This window comes from Theropithecus gelada, chromosome 4 (assembly GCF_003255815.1).
Source record: "Theropithecus gelada isolate Dixy chromosome 4, Tgel_1.0, whole genome shotgun sequence".
Lineage (NCBI taxonomy): Eukaryota > Metazoa > Chordata > Mammalia > Primates > Cercopithecidae > Theropithecus > Theropithecus gelada.
The window spans coordinates 71,249,331-71,265,803 of NC_037671.1; the positions used below are offsets into that span (position 1 = coordinate 71,249,331).

At 33.5% G+C, this 16,473-nt stretch overlaps 1 protein-coding gene across 50 annotated transcripts in view; it reads left to right on the forward strand.

Annotated features, from left to right (window-relative positions):
* Window positions 1-16,473, forward strand: part of RIMS1 (regulating synaptic membrane exocytosis 1) — a 491,301-nt gene that overhangs the window by 361,262 nt on the left and 113,566 nt on the right. For 23 of the 50 annotated variants that reach the window (XM_025382128.1, XM_025382129.1, XM_025382125.1 and 20 more), the window contains one exon: window positions 10,994-11,065. The exons of 20 other annotated variants lie outside the window; for them this stretch is intronic. In XM_025382128.1, the coding sequence (XP_025237913.1) occupies window positions 10,994-11,065 (72 nt within the window). Of the gene's footprint in view, window positions 1-2,084; window positions 2,169-10,993; window positions 11,066-16,473 lie in introns of all 50 variants that reach the window. 7 more of the 50 variants (XM_025382124.1, XM_025382126.1, XM_025382138.1 and 4 more) reach the window with 2 other exon arrangements.

Here is a 16,473-nt window from a genome sequence, read left to right on the forward strand (position 1 = left end):
ATAGGAAAAAAATAGAAACAGCACCTATTATAGAAAGCATATAAAATATGCTAGTATAGTTAAAACTTAGAAAGATGTGTTATTAAAACTCAAGTGACATCTGTTCTTAGGACGAAAACTTGGATGTAAATTGATCCTGCTCTTGTTGTATCCACTGTATGTGGGAAAAAGCAAACAGATTTATTCTGTTGGTACTACATATCAGCATATTCAGAAGGACTTTAAGTGTACAAATATACATGTATTAAGCCAAATATTTGTTTAAAATTACCTTTTAATCGCTTGCATTCACAATTGCTTGTTTCTAAATGTACATCTTTCTCCCTCACAGCTTTCACTGCATGTTTCATAATTAAGCCATTTTTACTTGCTTTTTCTTTACTTTTATGTTTAAATAAGCACAAGGACTGGAATTTTACCCTAGGAAGCAAGGTTATTCATAATTCTGTCAAGTTAATATTATTGCTTCACGGAAAAATACTAAGTCTATATTTGTGTTTTCAAATAACACCAAAAGTTTTAACACAACGGAGTATATACTTTAATGTAGAAAATGCTGTCATTGTAATTGTTTTCCAATTATTTTACAAATATTTCTTTATTTTATCTATAGAACAAAAGCCAGTACGGTGAAAAGAAACTTTTTAAAACATTCAGATTGGATTGACCAATCCTTGAAATAATTTTAAAAAATTAAATAATTTAAAATTAATGCAAAATGTTATTTTATAAACATTTACCACCTTTAAGAGTATGTTCCACACATTTTTATCTTCTGCTCAAAATTTGCTATTCAGTATCTTCACTTGCTTCATGGCTTCTTCAAAGCCTGACTCGAATCATGCCAAGTTTGTCTATTTAAGATTGATTAAACAAAGGCTTCCAGAGGATTTCAGAATCAGTATCTGATGACCTCGCATATCCTGAGTGACAAAAACCCTTTGCTATGTTTGGCCGGATGATCTAAAATATCCAAGTTGTATCTGGTAAGTTTTCAAAAAGAAAACTTTCTTTTTGAAATGTTAGGACTAAACTCCTTTGGAGAGTTATAAAGTCTTATACCTAAATGAGTCTTTTAAGACTATCCACTTATTCCTTCTTTCATACAAGAAAGCCAATATCTATAGAAAAATATCCTGTTAGAATTTTCATATATAATAAATAAAAAAATTTAATTCTGACCCATTCAGTGTCTTATTTCCTCAGTTTTAACTAGATGTTTGAAATCTGTGGCTGTACACAGACAGAATCTAAAGGTAACTTAACAAAGGAATGAACCAGTTGTCTAACTTGGGTTTACTGTTAATCACAAGAAAAGTATTATTGTAAATGCTGAGCTAAAAAGCATCCATTTAATTGACATACTTTTGCAAATAAAAACCAGTGAAACTAAAAAAAAATTAATGCTAATTTATCATTTCATATATCTGTGTTCTTTGCTTTTGTTTATCAGTATCGTTTACTTACAGCTTTTAAAGTTCAGTAATTAGCCCTGTGGTTTTTGACAAGAAAATTTAAGAATTCACTGGTAGCTTTCCCATGAATTATTTCTTCATGTCACTGTTTCAACACTAAATAACATTTTTATTTCTTCTACCTAACTGTGTTCCTACTTTGTATTAAATTCACACATCCCCACCTTTGCAACTCTACACAGTAATTTCAAGGCCTGGTATCACAAAATCATTGGTACCTTATTAAACCTATTTATTCAAACATAAGCCAGATTCCTGAAGATGCATCTTTAAAAACTTAAAGTTACATTAATATATATATATTTATAGATTAAATATGCACATAGAAGCACATTTTGGAAGAACAAAACTACACTTACTAGGCGGATTCCAAACATCTCCTAAATAAATTGTTTCTTTATTCACTTGTAAGATTATAGGTTTTAATGTTCTTAAAGTATTGTAACTTATCTTTCCAAGGCTTATAAAAGTGAAAATTAAATTATAGAGCAAAGAATCTACACTTTGCCTTTATGGGGTGCTTTTCCAGTCCTGTTGTTCCATGTATTCTTTTATTTTAGGAGTTACTAAATGTCCTGTTTTTTCCTGTCTTGTTCACTGGGCAAACAGGGGTAGATGGTCCCCCTCCCTAGATAGGAGACGACCTCCTAGTCCCAGGATTCAAATCCAGCATGCGTCTCCGGAGAATGACAGGTACTAGTCAACTCCTCCTCACAGACAAGTGGCTTCTAGAAGCTTATAGGCCACCAACTGAAGGATAACCAAGAGAAATGTTGAATGTGATGTGCTTTATTCCAGAAGCCAGAGCCAGATATGTTGGATGTAGCCAACTCTAGTAAAGCACCTCAGAATATTTACTGAAATGAGGATAGCATACAAATGGCAGAGTTTAAACACAGTGAAGTCAGGATCCATTGAACGAATGCAGAACATTGTGTTTTGAATTTCTGGAAACAAATTTAAATACTGTTTTTGTTGACAAGTAAATAAATAAAAATTCTCAGGTGCTTTAGATTATACTAAAATCTGTCACAGAGCCTATTGTTTGTTATATTGGTTGATGATTTTATCTCAGTTGTCTTGTTTTGCTGCTGTGTACACTCATTAACAATGAGGTTTAGGCTTTGATTATATTAAGAAATGTCTGTTTTATAAAGTAAAATACCTGGTTTTTATGTATTTTATAAATATTGTATTGTTAAACACAATATTGTCCAGGGCTAAGGCGTCAGTACACAAGGTAGGTTTTTAAAAATAGCATCAGTGCTTTGAATCCACTTTATGCTGGTATGTCAGAAGTGCCACAACATATATTTTCCATTACTTTGTTCTTCTCAGTTTGAAGTTGACCCAGTTTTTCTATTTTATGGTGTTTATAGGCTTTATCTTTAAATGTGTTTTCCTGACTGGTCACAAAGGTTTTTGGGTGTTTGAGATGCTTCTCTTCTGGTTCAAGCAGAAATTCAGCCAACACATTGGTAATATTTATTCAGCAGATAAGTAGATGTGGTATCTCAGAAGCAGCACAACTAGTCATGTAAACATACAGATTTTTTTTAGTATCTGTATGTATAGCAGAGTAATTTAAGCCCTAGTTAAGCGCGATACAATTTATTTTCTGTGTTTGTAAACAATCAAGATATCCTCAGGATTTTAGCTTGAAAGAAAAAGGAAACATTGTCACCAAGAAAAAAATTAAGGTTGTTTTACGGATATTGGAAAATACTACAAACTGATATTTTATGAAGGTTTCAGGAAAGTTTTAGCATCTTTTAATCTCTAAGATACTTGCCTCAATGTGATTTATACTTACGTATTTGGAAATTAAATGTAATTCTTTCTGCTACTGTCTGATTTCTAGGATAGAAATTCTAGGACTAGAAAAACTAGTAACCAATCTAAAAAGTGTTACAAATGTAGAGTCTTCTCAAAAAAGAATATAAAATAATTGTGTAAATTAAATAAAAATTTATATCTATATTGCTACTCATTTATTCAATAAATACTTACTGTACCCCTACTATGCACCCTATTCTAATGACTAGGTCACAACAGTGATTAAGACAGACAAAGTCCTGGCCATCATGGAACTTAGAATTTTCTTTTAGAAAAGATAATTCTGTGCCAGGCATGGTAGCTCACACCTGTAATCCCAGCACTTTGAGATGCCAAGGCCAAGTGGGGAGGATTACTTGAGCCCAGGAGTTTGAGACCAGCCTGGGCACCATAGTAAGACAGCACCTCTGCAAACAGTTTCAGAATTAGCTGGGTGTGGTGGCACATGCCTGTAGTCCCAGCTACTCAGGAGGGTGAGGTGGGCACACAATCTGTGAGCCCAGGAGGTCAAGGTTGTAGTGAGCCATGGTCATACCACTGCATTCCAGCCTGGGCAACAGAGTGAGACCCTGTCTGCCTCTCATCCCCAAGAAAATAAAAAAAGAAAAGATAATTCTAGAAAACCTTTGTGTGCATTCCAAAACAAATAAAATAGTAGATTTCATCTTCTGTATTGACTGAGTATAGGAAAATTAAACATGATGATCTTTGTAATGAATATAAATGTAAGTTTATCTGGGCATTGATTAAGCAAAATGGAAATTCAAATAATACTTTCAGTTCTTACATACATGAGATGTTATTAGCTGAATTTACTGGTATATGAATTATTCCATTTGATTGTCTAGATTGTATATATAACTATAAGAATAGATTTTGGGAACAGAAATGATCCTTTTAGATAAGATTATTAAAATAAATTCTTACTAAATACATAATTTTGAGTACATATTTTGCTTTTTTATGATGACATATTTATAGATAAGTCCTATGTTCAACCAAAATAAATACATTTTATATCTCTTGATACTATTATTTATTTCTGTAGAGAATAGAAAATTATTACAATTGTATTAAAATATAAGATGAATATGTACTTATAAAATGAGAGATAAATTATGTCAACTAATGTTACATTCATAGGTTACCAGGTCAACCACTTGACAAATCATAATGAACACTGGCATTTCATTTCTCATCAGCTCTGATTTTACTCATTCAGAAGTTTCTGCCAATTTCTAAATGAAGTAAATATGGCATGAGATTTGGATATAGTGAATGTTCATAAGAATTTAGGCATTAGGTGACTTTTATCATTGGACACTGGTAGCCAGGAAAATATTCTAAAGTTAATAATAATTTATACAATTCAGTTTTGGATATCTTCTATCAGGGCCGTAGTTGATTATTTTGAAAATAACATTGTAATGCAGAATGTAAATTATTCCTTAAGAGAGTTCTCTAGTACATTCAAATAAACTGAAAAGTATTTAGTTGCCCTCTTGTTTCCCACAGCATATATTTGTACACAAACACATAATGTTTAGTGAACTATTTCTCCATAATTTAATTTTAGTAGTAAGCATTCTCAGTTTTATCTCAAGTGATACCATAGATTTATTTGGAATTAACATGAAGATAGGTTTATCTAAGAATATTTTCTAGAAATTGAGGAAATTTAAAACATTGATGAAGAAAAAGTACATAAATTTGGAATCCCAGGGCATATTTCTGATTTTAAAATTATAGTGAAAATTTTCTTATAGTTTTATTTCTAAAACTGTTGACCCTTAAAAAAAATCATTCCAATAACAAAGCATCTCCTTATAAATAACATTATTTTAATACATGAAAATACTAATGAATCTGTATATATGTAATTGTATGAGTTTTAATTAAACTTAGATTGAGTTGTAGCTTGAAATTAACCAAAATTTGTCAGTAGCCATTTAGAAAAAATATATTTTAATATGGCCCTGAAGCATCAGAGTTCTGAGTTTAGTGCTTACAGTTTAATCGGTCATCTTTAAGAATGAAAGGCCAGTGTAAGTTATTATTGAATAAAACTCTAAACTATTTTGGTAAATGTTTTATTCAAGAAAATGCAATATTTTCATTGGGTCCATTTTGAGGTATATTTTAACATGTCACTGGCTTTAACAAATTACTGGAGTTACTATCTTCAACATTTTGATTGAGAATGGTATATATACGTGTGTGTGTATATATATATGTGTGTGTGTGTGTATAGCACATTAAGACAGTATAAGCCATCTAAGTAGTCAGCCATATATATACACACATATATGTATATACACACATATATATGTATATATGATTTTTAAGGGTACAATTTAGTAGTGCTTAACTCAAATACCAAAAATATTTGGTAAAATCTTATTTCCAGAACTTTAAATTTTTCAGTTAAGTAAAGCATCCCACTATATTTAATTTCTGAGTTGTTCTGCTAAAGTGGCTCTAATTTCTTTTGCAGATAACCAAATTTGTGTGGTTTCCTATGCCTATCAGTTGGTAGCAGCTACTTGTCTATAAGAATCCTCAACCAAAAGTGTCAAGTGGTTTATTTTGATTTAAAATGAATTAATCTTATTCCTCCTTTGAAAATATTCTGGGACAAACAAGTCACAAACTTTTTCACTTCCAGAATTCATGGCAGTTGCCACATATTTTCAGAGTTGGTGTAGAACCACTTATAAACAAATTCAGTACGTTACCTTATTTCTTTTTGATCTATAACATCCTTTATTATCTGTGCTTTTCAAAAATACTCTTTGAATGAATGAACAAAGTGTATCCATGAACTAAAATATGGTGAGTCTATTTAATAGCTACAGTCATATACATAAATATCAATAATATACAGGAAGATAAATGTATCTTAATTGCATGCATCCATCTTCACTGCATAGGAACATCTCTTGTTTAGGTTGATTCTATTCCAATTTAATTTTTCCTTCCCAAACTTAATGAGTAAATAGGGTGATAGAAATTTGCATTGCACATTAAGACAGTATAAGCCATCTAAGTAGCCAAAATATAGACAGATATATTCTTATGATACAAGTGTTAGCTCTAATTAAATGAAAACATTATGTAGTAGACTTTTGCTACAGTATTTCCAAAGCAAAAGAAAAGTCTACTACGTAATGTTAATTTTGTCCTTTAATAACATTTTAGTATTAATTTGGTCATTTAATAAAATTTTAATGCCTTCAGAAAAGCTTTATTTACCTATGTCTTTAGGGAGTTACCCTAACTGAAATTAGATATTGAAAAGGAAAAGAAAACACATAAATTTTTAACAATTATCTCTGTTTTTCATCAGTTCATTTTATAAATCTTCACACTAAATTAATAGAGAGGAAATAATCACTGAAAATGGAACTTCAAAAGAATTCAGGTTTAAGTAGAAACATCCCATTTTCTGATTTTTACTCTTGCTTTGATTTAATAATAAAATAATTGCTCTATACCTCACATTTGAATGTACCTTTATAGCTTTAAAAGAATTTCTTTAGTACACTGTGAACTAGAAAGCATAAGGCCAAAAATTACATAACAATTCAGTTGTGAATAAAGAGAGAAAAACTCAAGATTTCTGATTCTTGCATGTGTAAACCAAGTAAATATTCTTTATGAATAATACTGTAAAGATAAAAAACTCATACCAGAACAAAAAAGCATGTTTAGACTTAAAAAAAAGTCTAATGACTATAAACATAATGAAAACACTGAAACAGTCTTGTCTTGTTCACTCGTGCCCAGGGATCTCTCAGGTAAACATCTAATCATTCAAAGTGAACATGTGGCAGAGTCAGCAGATAACTTAAGCACTTAGGGGTGTGATGGTGTTATCCTCATCAACTTATTAAGGTCTGTCATAGCTTAGATAAGACACTTAAACTTTAGTGGACTAACTTTCCTCGTCTCTAAACTTAACTAGTTATACGTGGAATAGTGGAATTTTAATGTCTATAGGATTTTAATGTCTATAAAATTCCTATGGATTGTTCTAACTTTTCCTATTTTACATATCTCAATCCAATTTATTCTAAGAAATGGCTGTGTTAAAATATACAATATTTTGGCTATAATTTAGGATTGAAAATAGAAAACGTTAGAATTTTCTATTTTATTCTCTTCTGCTTTACAGGAAATTATTGCAATTAAGTGCATATCATTTTAACTCAATTTGCATATTCTTTTAAGGGGTTAGAAGAATTGTAAAGACATATCCTTTGTAGTTATCTTTAGGAGAATCTTTAATGAAAGTAAATTTCATTGATATTTGAAGAGAAAAAAGGGGCATCCTCAATAAGAGGGTTAAAAATGAAAACAAAAATTAAAAAGTTAGATTATGAGCCTTTGCATGAATATTTGTTATCCAGTTATAGAGCACTGGCTCTGAGTTTTATATTTTTATAGATGAGTAAGAAAAGTCTTTGCCTTCAAAAAACAAATATTTAAAGCAATATTTTAATAGCACCACTTGCTAATTCCAAGTAATGCAAAAAACAGTCAATTCTAATTCTATGTAATACTACAAAAACTACAAATACTACAACACTAACTACTGAAATATTTAAAATTAGCAAAATCTGTGCAGTGGTAGTGGTATTATGGCCACTCTTTAGGTAAAAGAAAACTAAAGCATGGAGACATTAAGTAACTTCACCAAAATCGCCTGACTAGCCAGAAACAGAGCTGAGATTACACCCAGTCTGACTCTAGATTTAATTATTTTAGCCACTTATGCCAGAGATACAACATGATTACTGCTGTTCAGATTATGGACACTCAGTTCACCTCCTGGCTAGATGTTGAATGACCATGTAAGCTAGAACAAAGTAATCTCTAACTCTCAATTTGCTTATTCCTAAAAAGAATAAAAGAGTAGTACCTACTTCTGAATTGGAAAGAAGGTATAAGATAATGCAGATAAAGTGGACATGCTAGCACAGAGAAAGCTCTCAGTAAATGTTATATATTAGTAATATCATCATCACTGTTTTAACAATCATTGATTACTGTGATAATCTAATATATGAATCCATTACATTTTAGGAGATGAAAAGAGGAGGAGGAGTTTGAAAGTTTCACAGAGGAAATGCAATATCAATTGGGTCCAGAAATTAATAGAAGTTGCCAGGGATCAGAAGAAAAGCAGGCTATTTCAAAAAGATGCCTATAACCCTTTGATTGTGCAGAAGTCTTATTCAAGGGCCCACCAGATTCTAAACGATTTCTCTGTCTTCTCCTATAAAATTTTTCATCTGAATCACCTCTCTTGACCCCTGCCTCCTCATTATTTCTTATTATTTCTTCCCTTTTCCTGAGATACTTTTTCTCTAACAATATACATGGCTATCTCCTTCACTTTACGTCTTTGCCAAAATGTCACCATTTCAATAAGTCCTTTCCAACCACCCTACTTAAAATTGCAATCTGCCCCTGCCCCTAAACTCCCACCTTCTTACCCTGGTTTACTTTTGTTGTTGGCATGTATCACCTTTTCCCATACTATATAATGTACTTATTTGAGCTACTTTTTGTTGTTTATTTTTTGTCTTGTATCAACAAAATGTACATTTCTTGAAGGTAGAGATAATTGTGTTTTTTTTCCACAGACATATTCCAACCACCTAGAACAGTGCCTAGTACATACACATGCACAAGTATTTGTTGGATGAATGAATGAATGATTGGAAATCTTAACGACAGTGAGTTTTGTGGGTCTTCCTGAATCTGTCCACTCTCATCTGCTCTACTTGTGTTGAAGATGAGAAAAGGAGCATTTGATCTTCCAGTCAGTTGCCCAAGCACTGTGGGGACCAAGCGTAAATTTCCCATAACTATATTTTTATTTCGAGCTCCAATACCTCCTGAGCCTGCAGATCTAATTACCAATCCTCTCTTCTCCCCTTACTTCTCATCCTCCCACTATGCTTATGCCTTCTTCCCTGTGCTTCAGGAACAAGATTCCATTCCCAACAACATCTCCCATTGGTTTCAGCCATGAAATCAATCATGAAGTCTCTGCCCGCCTACCACCCATGATCCCCTCTCCTGACCATAGAAGCAATCAGGTAAATAAGAACCTTAATGTCAGAGAGAGAGAGTCATCTGTTAGTGATTTCCTGGCACCTGATTTCATGGTTTCATTTCTTCATTCCAGAACAAAGATACACCCATAAGGCGTGTGTTAGAATCTATGTCTTCCACTCTCTTTGCTGTATAGTATATAACAGAAACAGCTTAGGAGCCAGATAGACTTAGATTTTAATTCTAGCTTTGCCACTTTCTAACTGAGTAGCCTTTCCCTAAGCCTGTTTCTTCATCTACAAAATGGAAATGACACATTCTTAAAGGATTTTCATGGAGTTTAATACGTTCATACCCCCCCCCCAGTGCCTGCCATAGTTATCCCTCAATATATTGAGTACCCTCTTTTCCAACTAGTAAGGGAATATGATGTCTCCTTCCTCTATTTCTTCCTTTTTTATCTTAGAAGTGGGATGTCAGATTAACACGAGTCTGAAAACACACAGCGGAAACGCTGAATTGAAGGGGCAAGAGAGTGTGAACACAATTTCTGGGGAAAGTGGAAGAGATTGGGAGAGATGAGCAGTGACAGGCTTGTACCTTGATATGTGTTCCTAGTGCCCAGCAGAACTTGGTATATACTAGATACTTAATTAGGATGTCACACATTAATAAGTAAAGACAGATACTTGTCTCAACATTGTTGGGGGAAAGGGATTATCAGTAAAGAAAAATAAGCTTAATTTGTAGATAATAACATTAAATACACATTCTTAGGGTTTCACTCTTTTTTTGTAATAAGTGTGAGCTTCTTGACCACAATATTTTACATTGCTTATTTCAAATATATGGTACGTCAGACATTTTAGGCTAATTAGACATACGTAAGCTGCCGTGGAGAAGCAAACTTTTTATAGAAAAATTATTTCTGTGGGAAAAATGCATTTCAAATGTTCAGTGTACACATGTACTTTTAAACAGTAGAATAAACTGGGGACTGTGGTTTGTAATGTGATTAAAATGCTATGTGCTTTTAAAAATACTATATAATTTATACAAGCATCTTTATGAAAAATTTTAATGATTTTAATAGTTTATATAAATACTTTCATTTATGTAAAACATCTTTAACTATAGCATTTTTCTTCTCTTTTCTTCACAATTTGTGGGGAACAGAACGAAAAAATCTTTGTAGCACCAAGTTTCAACTTGTGAAAGTGGAGGGCATTTCACCCCTTTGAAGCCTTTCAGCACCTAAACTATTACCATCATCACATTTATCATTATTACGTTTCGCCATTGTATTTGTTTGGTCATTGGCAGAGGCTGAGTTGCTCAGTAGAGGTTCATATTGTAGACATATTTGTCTAGACTAATGAAATGTCAGCTTCTCACATCTTCTGTTGGGCAACTTGTGTCTTCCACTTGGCACCAATTCTGGTTTTCATTTTATTTATTCATTCATCATTCATTCGTTTATTTATTTTTGAAAAGTACTGACTGACAAAATCATTTAGGTAATATAGTTGCCATTTTTCATGTCTATTGCGTTTATCATTGTATGATGTTAATGTAGCTTTATTCATCATATATTTTGTGTTTAACATTTCATTCCACAGGCACTCCAGAAAGTCTGAAAGATCTAGCATCCAAAAACAGACTAGGAAAGGCACTGCCTCTGATGCAGAAAGGTAGGCTTGGTGTTGTGGTGTGCTGACATCTTCCATTTTATGAGTATATTTAGGGGTGCTGTCACTCTCATTTTACATGATCAGTTCTTAAACACAAATTGTGATGTTTAAAGGCATTCATGTAACTAAACCTACCCCTAAATGGAAATGATCTCATTGAAGAAGAGAAGGATAATTTCAAGGCATTTCTTAAATCTTAGGGTTCAAAAAATAATTATGTATTTCTCTTAGTGATCATTCTGATTACTAATAAGGATTAAATCCATACTCATTCCTATATACATATTAGAACATTAATATTTTGTTTCTGATATCATTTTAAATGTTACCAATGAATGTAGTGCCTGGAATATGCAAATTATTGACTGTCTTATTTATCTAAATAATGCCATCTTTTAAAAAAATCACTTTTCTACAAATGTATATTCTAATATTCTACTGGTATATTATAACCAAGGATATACATTGAGTTAGTGTAAAAATTATAAGGGATTGCTAACCTTTTGTTTGCAATTTGTCCAATTCCACAAAGGTTTTAAGTATTTTTAGGTACAACATATTGACACTTTTTGTTGTTAACGTAGTGTAAAAAGATCTAAGAATTGCAACTAACATATATTCATTCACCCATTCATTTATCCAACAATGATTGAGAGCATGTAAAGGGACACAGATGTAAATAAATGAATGTATTCAAGTATCACAGCTTTCATTATAGAGGTATGCACAGGTACAGTATGAACATAAGGAAAGGTGTGGGGTAAGGATATAATTAGGAAATGCTTCATAAACAGATGTCCCTTGAGCTAAATCCAGATACATAAAAGTATGTTTGAAGAGTGGAGTATTCTAAGAGGGGACAACGTGAGAAAACACTGAGATTGGAAATATTTTCTTAAGTTTGGGGAAATGGTACCAGTTTTGGGATGGAGAACAGGATTCAGTGGATAGAAAAGAGGCCTGAAAATAAAATCAGAGAAATTCTGAGAGGTTAATGAGTGACATCACTATGCCATGTTAATACCATGCTAAAGAATTTCAACTTCTTTATTGATCTGTGAGCCACAGGTGTACTTTAAACATGGGAGGCAGAGGATCTGTTTTGAGTTCCAGAATTATAAATCACTTTGATTTTTGGAAGGTGGACCAAAGGACCTAGGGGTAGATGCAAGGCATCAGCCAGGCTATCCCAATAGGCCTAGTAGAGATAGAATTTGTACAATTCAGTGATTCATTCATTTAACAGATATGTACCAACTATGTGCTAAGTTCAAGTAATAAAATAACAAGTAGCAAAAAAGAAAAGCTTTCCAGAGGATATTAACACTGAGTTGAGATCTGAAAAATGAGTAGGTGTGAGACATATCAACAGATATGGTAGGTAAAAGGGAGATGAAATTTACTTCTGGACGGTGGTCCGTGGAGATATGACTATTTAGGGAACTTGATTCACAATGGAGTAAGGATACAGGGGACTCACAAAAAGTGTTGAGTAGTAAAAGGAGTTGGACTTTGAGGAAGGAAATTGATTGATTGATAGATAGATAGCCTTTGATGAACCAGTGTTTGTATTTTCACATTCTTTAATCCCAGCTCAATTAACTGCAATTTCTTTACCATCATTGTAAATAACTATGATTTCTTAGATAAATTTTCAGTCTTCAACCATCATTTTCAGCCCCCTTTACAGAATTTCAATTATTTTGATATGACTAAACCTTTTCCTTGAAGTTGTGTTCTTTTAATTCTATTCAGTATTCTTTCATTCATTTTTTAAAAATACTAGTTGAAGCTGGGCGTGGTAGCTCACACCTGTAATCCCAGCACTTTGGGAGGCCAAGGCAGACAAATCACCTGAGTTGGGAGTTTGAGACCAACCTGGAGAAACCCCATCTCTACTAAAAATACAAAAGTAGCTGGACATCGTGGTGCATGCCTGTAATCCCAGCTACTCAGGAGGCTGAGGCAGGAGAATCGCTTGAACCTGGGAGGCAGAGGTTGCGGTGAGCTGAGATTGCGTCATTGCATTCCAGCCTGGGCAACAAGAGCAAAACTCCGTCTCAAAAAAAAAGAAAAAAAAATTGCTAGTTGAGTGACTACTGTGTGTAGTTATATATTAAGGATATATCAGTGAACAAGTTTTTTGGCAATAGTATACTATTTTAGAAAATGAGATGATGTCAGAGTCAACTGGAGGTGCTTAACTCCAGATTAGTGACATTGAGGCATCTGCCTTTGCAACTCTGAAAGTAATCTGTGAATAAACACTAATCCTCCAATCAGAATAGCAAGGATTTGATAGACTTTCATTTTCAAATGTATGGCACTTACAAATTATATTCCTAATACTCTTGCCTTTCTTTTGCTTATAGTTTAAAGTAGAAAGCTGTAACCTTTTAGATGTGCTTGATTATAATTAAAGCTTTTCATTGATTTTTATTAGAGTGTAAGCTACATGCCTAGTTTCTGTGTGAATTGTTGAATAGCAAGTTACAAAAGAAGAACTTTCCTGGGTTTTCTAATTTATGTTAGCTATGAATAAGAGCTATCAAGAAGATACCTTGAATTTACATCTAGCTACACGTGAACCGAAGACACAGTATAAATGCTTTGGACACTGACTCCTGGCCTTTGAGAGTTGATAACTTCCCAAAAGGAGTCATACTACACAGTTTTGCATTGGTTTCTGGCAAAATTTGCTGTTTAATGATCATAATTTTAGAGGCCTTTTATTGCCCTCAACAAATGTAACCTCATGACAGATAGCCTTGTAAGAATATATTTCGAAAGAGATGATGACCAGTTGTTGTTAGGAGACAAGTAGAACTGATTTATATCTTTTGTGCCAAGCCACTTAAGCATCATATTTTCTTGGGAAGCTTCTTGATAAGATAAAAGTCTAGCTTTTCATGTTCATGTGAATTCACCCATGAGAACTGCTGCCCATCGTTTCTGCATTCCATTCTAGTGACTTCTCTTCTTGTGGAAACTACACTCTACATTCTAACTGGGGGATGCTTTATTTCTTTATTGGGACTACTATTTAGAATTGCTTACATAGGCATTTTATGGTGTATTCTTGCAAAAGAGCCTGTGCAGGCCTGTAAGGGACCAGCACAATAAGAACCACTTTGAAAATTTGACCTTAAATACCACATACATGTCCATCCTTTAACAAGTTGTTTAAAAACAAAAACAAAAAACAAAACCATATTTTTTTTTTTAGGTTTTGGTAGAAGCAATTTACTGCAAGTCCATTTGCAGCAACAAAAATGTCTGACTAAAGATTCAAATTTTTATTGAGAAGTGTGTTTTACTTAAGTGTAAATCAAAACTCTAGTCTTAGATGAAGGAGAGTACGCATGGATTGAACTCAGTGGTAAATGTTTAGATACATATTTGGAGATGGTGAACTAGAGTCAGAAAAGTTTGAATTAAACCTCTTTTTTTTTTTTTTTTTTTTTTGACAGTCTCGCTCTGTTGCCCAGGCTGGAGTGCAGTGACATGATCTTGGCTCACTGCAACTTCTGCCTCCCAGGTGCAAGTGATTCTCCTGCCTCAGCCTCCTGAGTAGCTGGATTACAGGTGCACACTACCATGCCCAGCTAATTTTTGTATTTTTAGTAGAGACAGGGTTTCACCATGTTGGTCAGGCTGCTCTTGAACTCCTGACCTGGTGATCCGCCTGCCTCAACCTCCCATAGTGCTGGGATTACAAGCGTGAGCAACCATATGCGGCCACAAACCTCATTTTTTAAAAAGGAAGAGATACAGATATACATATTAGAGTGGTAGTTGTTAAATACCATTGTCCGTATATTTTGATTCCACAAACTCTCAAACAGTTATGTTAAGTCCTGCCAAATAATTTGATACTTGGACATATGATTTGTGTTATAAGATTCATGGTACATCCTGAGATGTGAAATTACCATTTTTTTCTCATGATACGCAAACAATCCTATCTCACTAGACAGAAAAGAGAGCAAGCATTGGAGCTGGACAGACCTGTGTGGATCCTGCCTCTACCACATTTTAGCTGTTTATCTTTCTCCAGGTCACTCTGTAACCCTCAGTCATAAAATAAAATAGTAATAATAACACTTCCTAGTGTGTGAGAATACAAAAAGGTACATAGGTATATACTTGTGTGTGTACACATATAGATACATGTATGCATGAATACATGCAGCATGCCTGCATATGCGCGCAAACACTTTCAGTTCCTGTCATGAATAGATGACCCTATATTGATCCTCAGTAAGGAACAGCTGTTACTGTTATGTTATTTATCCATCCTACACTCCCTGTTTCATTCTCTAATGGGTTGTTCTAAATCTCTGTCATTCTTCTTAACATCCTTACATTCTTAGCACACCCCATTTCACTGAAAAGATCAGGGCACAACAGCCTGGATTCTTTCAACTTTACACCCTGTGCCTCAGAATTTCTTGATTAATTGTCCTTTCCTCTTGCCTAAAAACAAACTATACTTGGTTCTATTATCTCTCCTCTGCAAAACCTTGCTCTTCTCTCTCCAAGCTCTGCATTTTTCCTCTCCCCAGCTTCCCCTTCATAATTCATCATTGCTACCACATTCCTTACTTCCTCTGGCAAAGTGGCTTTCTGTGCTTCTCTTTTGGTCTGTGATCTCATGCTTGTTACAGAGTGGCTGGGGGCAGGAACTCTTTCATTATTGAGGGACTTTTCATGTCAAAGAAAAAAGCATATCTTGTGCTAAACGATTAACGTCAAACGTTACAGGCTGTTTTCAGACACTGCAAGCCTTGTGGTTCAGGAGATGGAACACTATATGTGGTTGACCTGTGAATATTCACCCAGGAAGCCATTTATTTGCTCCTGAAATTGCTTTTTATACTTTTGCCATTTAGTTTGGTGTCACAGAAAGTTCACCTAAATTATTTACATTTCAAGTCACATTTGAGTTTTTCTTTTAGTGCTTGTGAATTGCTTTAAGGAATGGAGCAAGATTTAAGTGAAATTGTAATATCCATGACATTTCTCAGTAATAAGGTGAAAACTGTGTAATTCCATTTGCAAGCCACATTTAGAAAGTGTATCTTGAACAAGGATTGGAGTTTATTGTCATGATAATGGCTTTCAAAGAGTAATAGATAAAACTCTTATCGCTGGAAAGGACTTGATGATGTACTCTATCCCATAGAAATTAATTCTATATAGTTGAGTTAATGTTGATAGTCAATTTAGAATAAACAGTTTAAATATATAGAACACTATGAGTTACTTTTTATTTTAATTTGGAAATTGAGGAAACAGCCCAGGTTTCAGGGTTTGAACTATAGTGTGATAAAGCACTAATTGATAGCTCAAGAAAGTAAAATACACCTTTATTAAAAATCTAAGCTGAACATCTTTTTGTTGTCTTC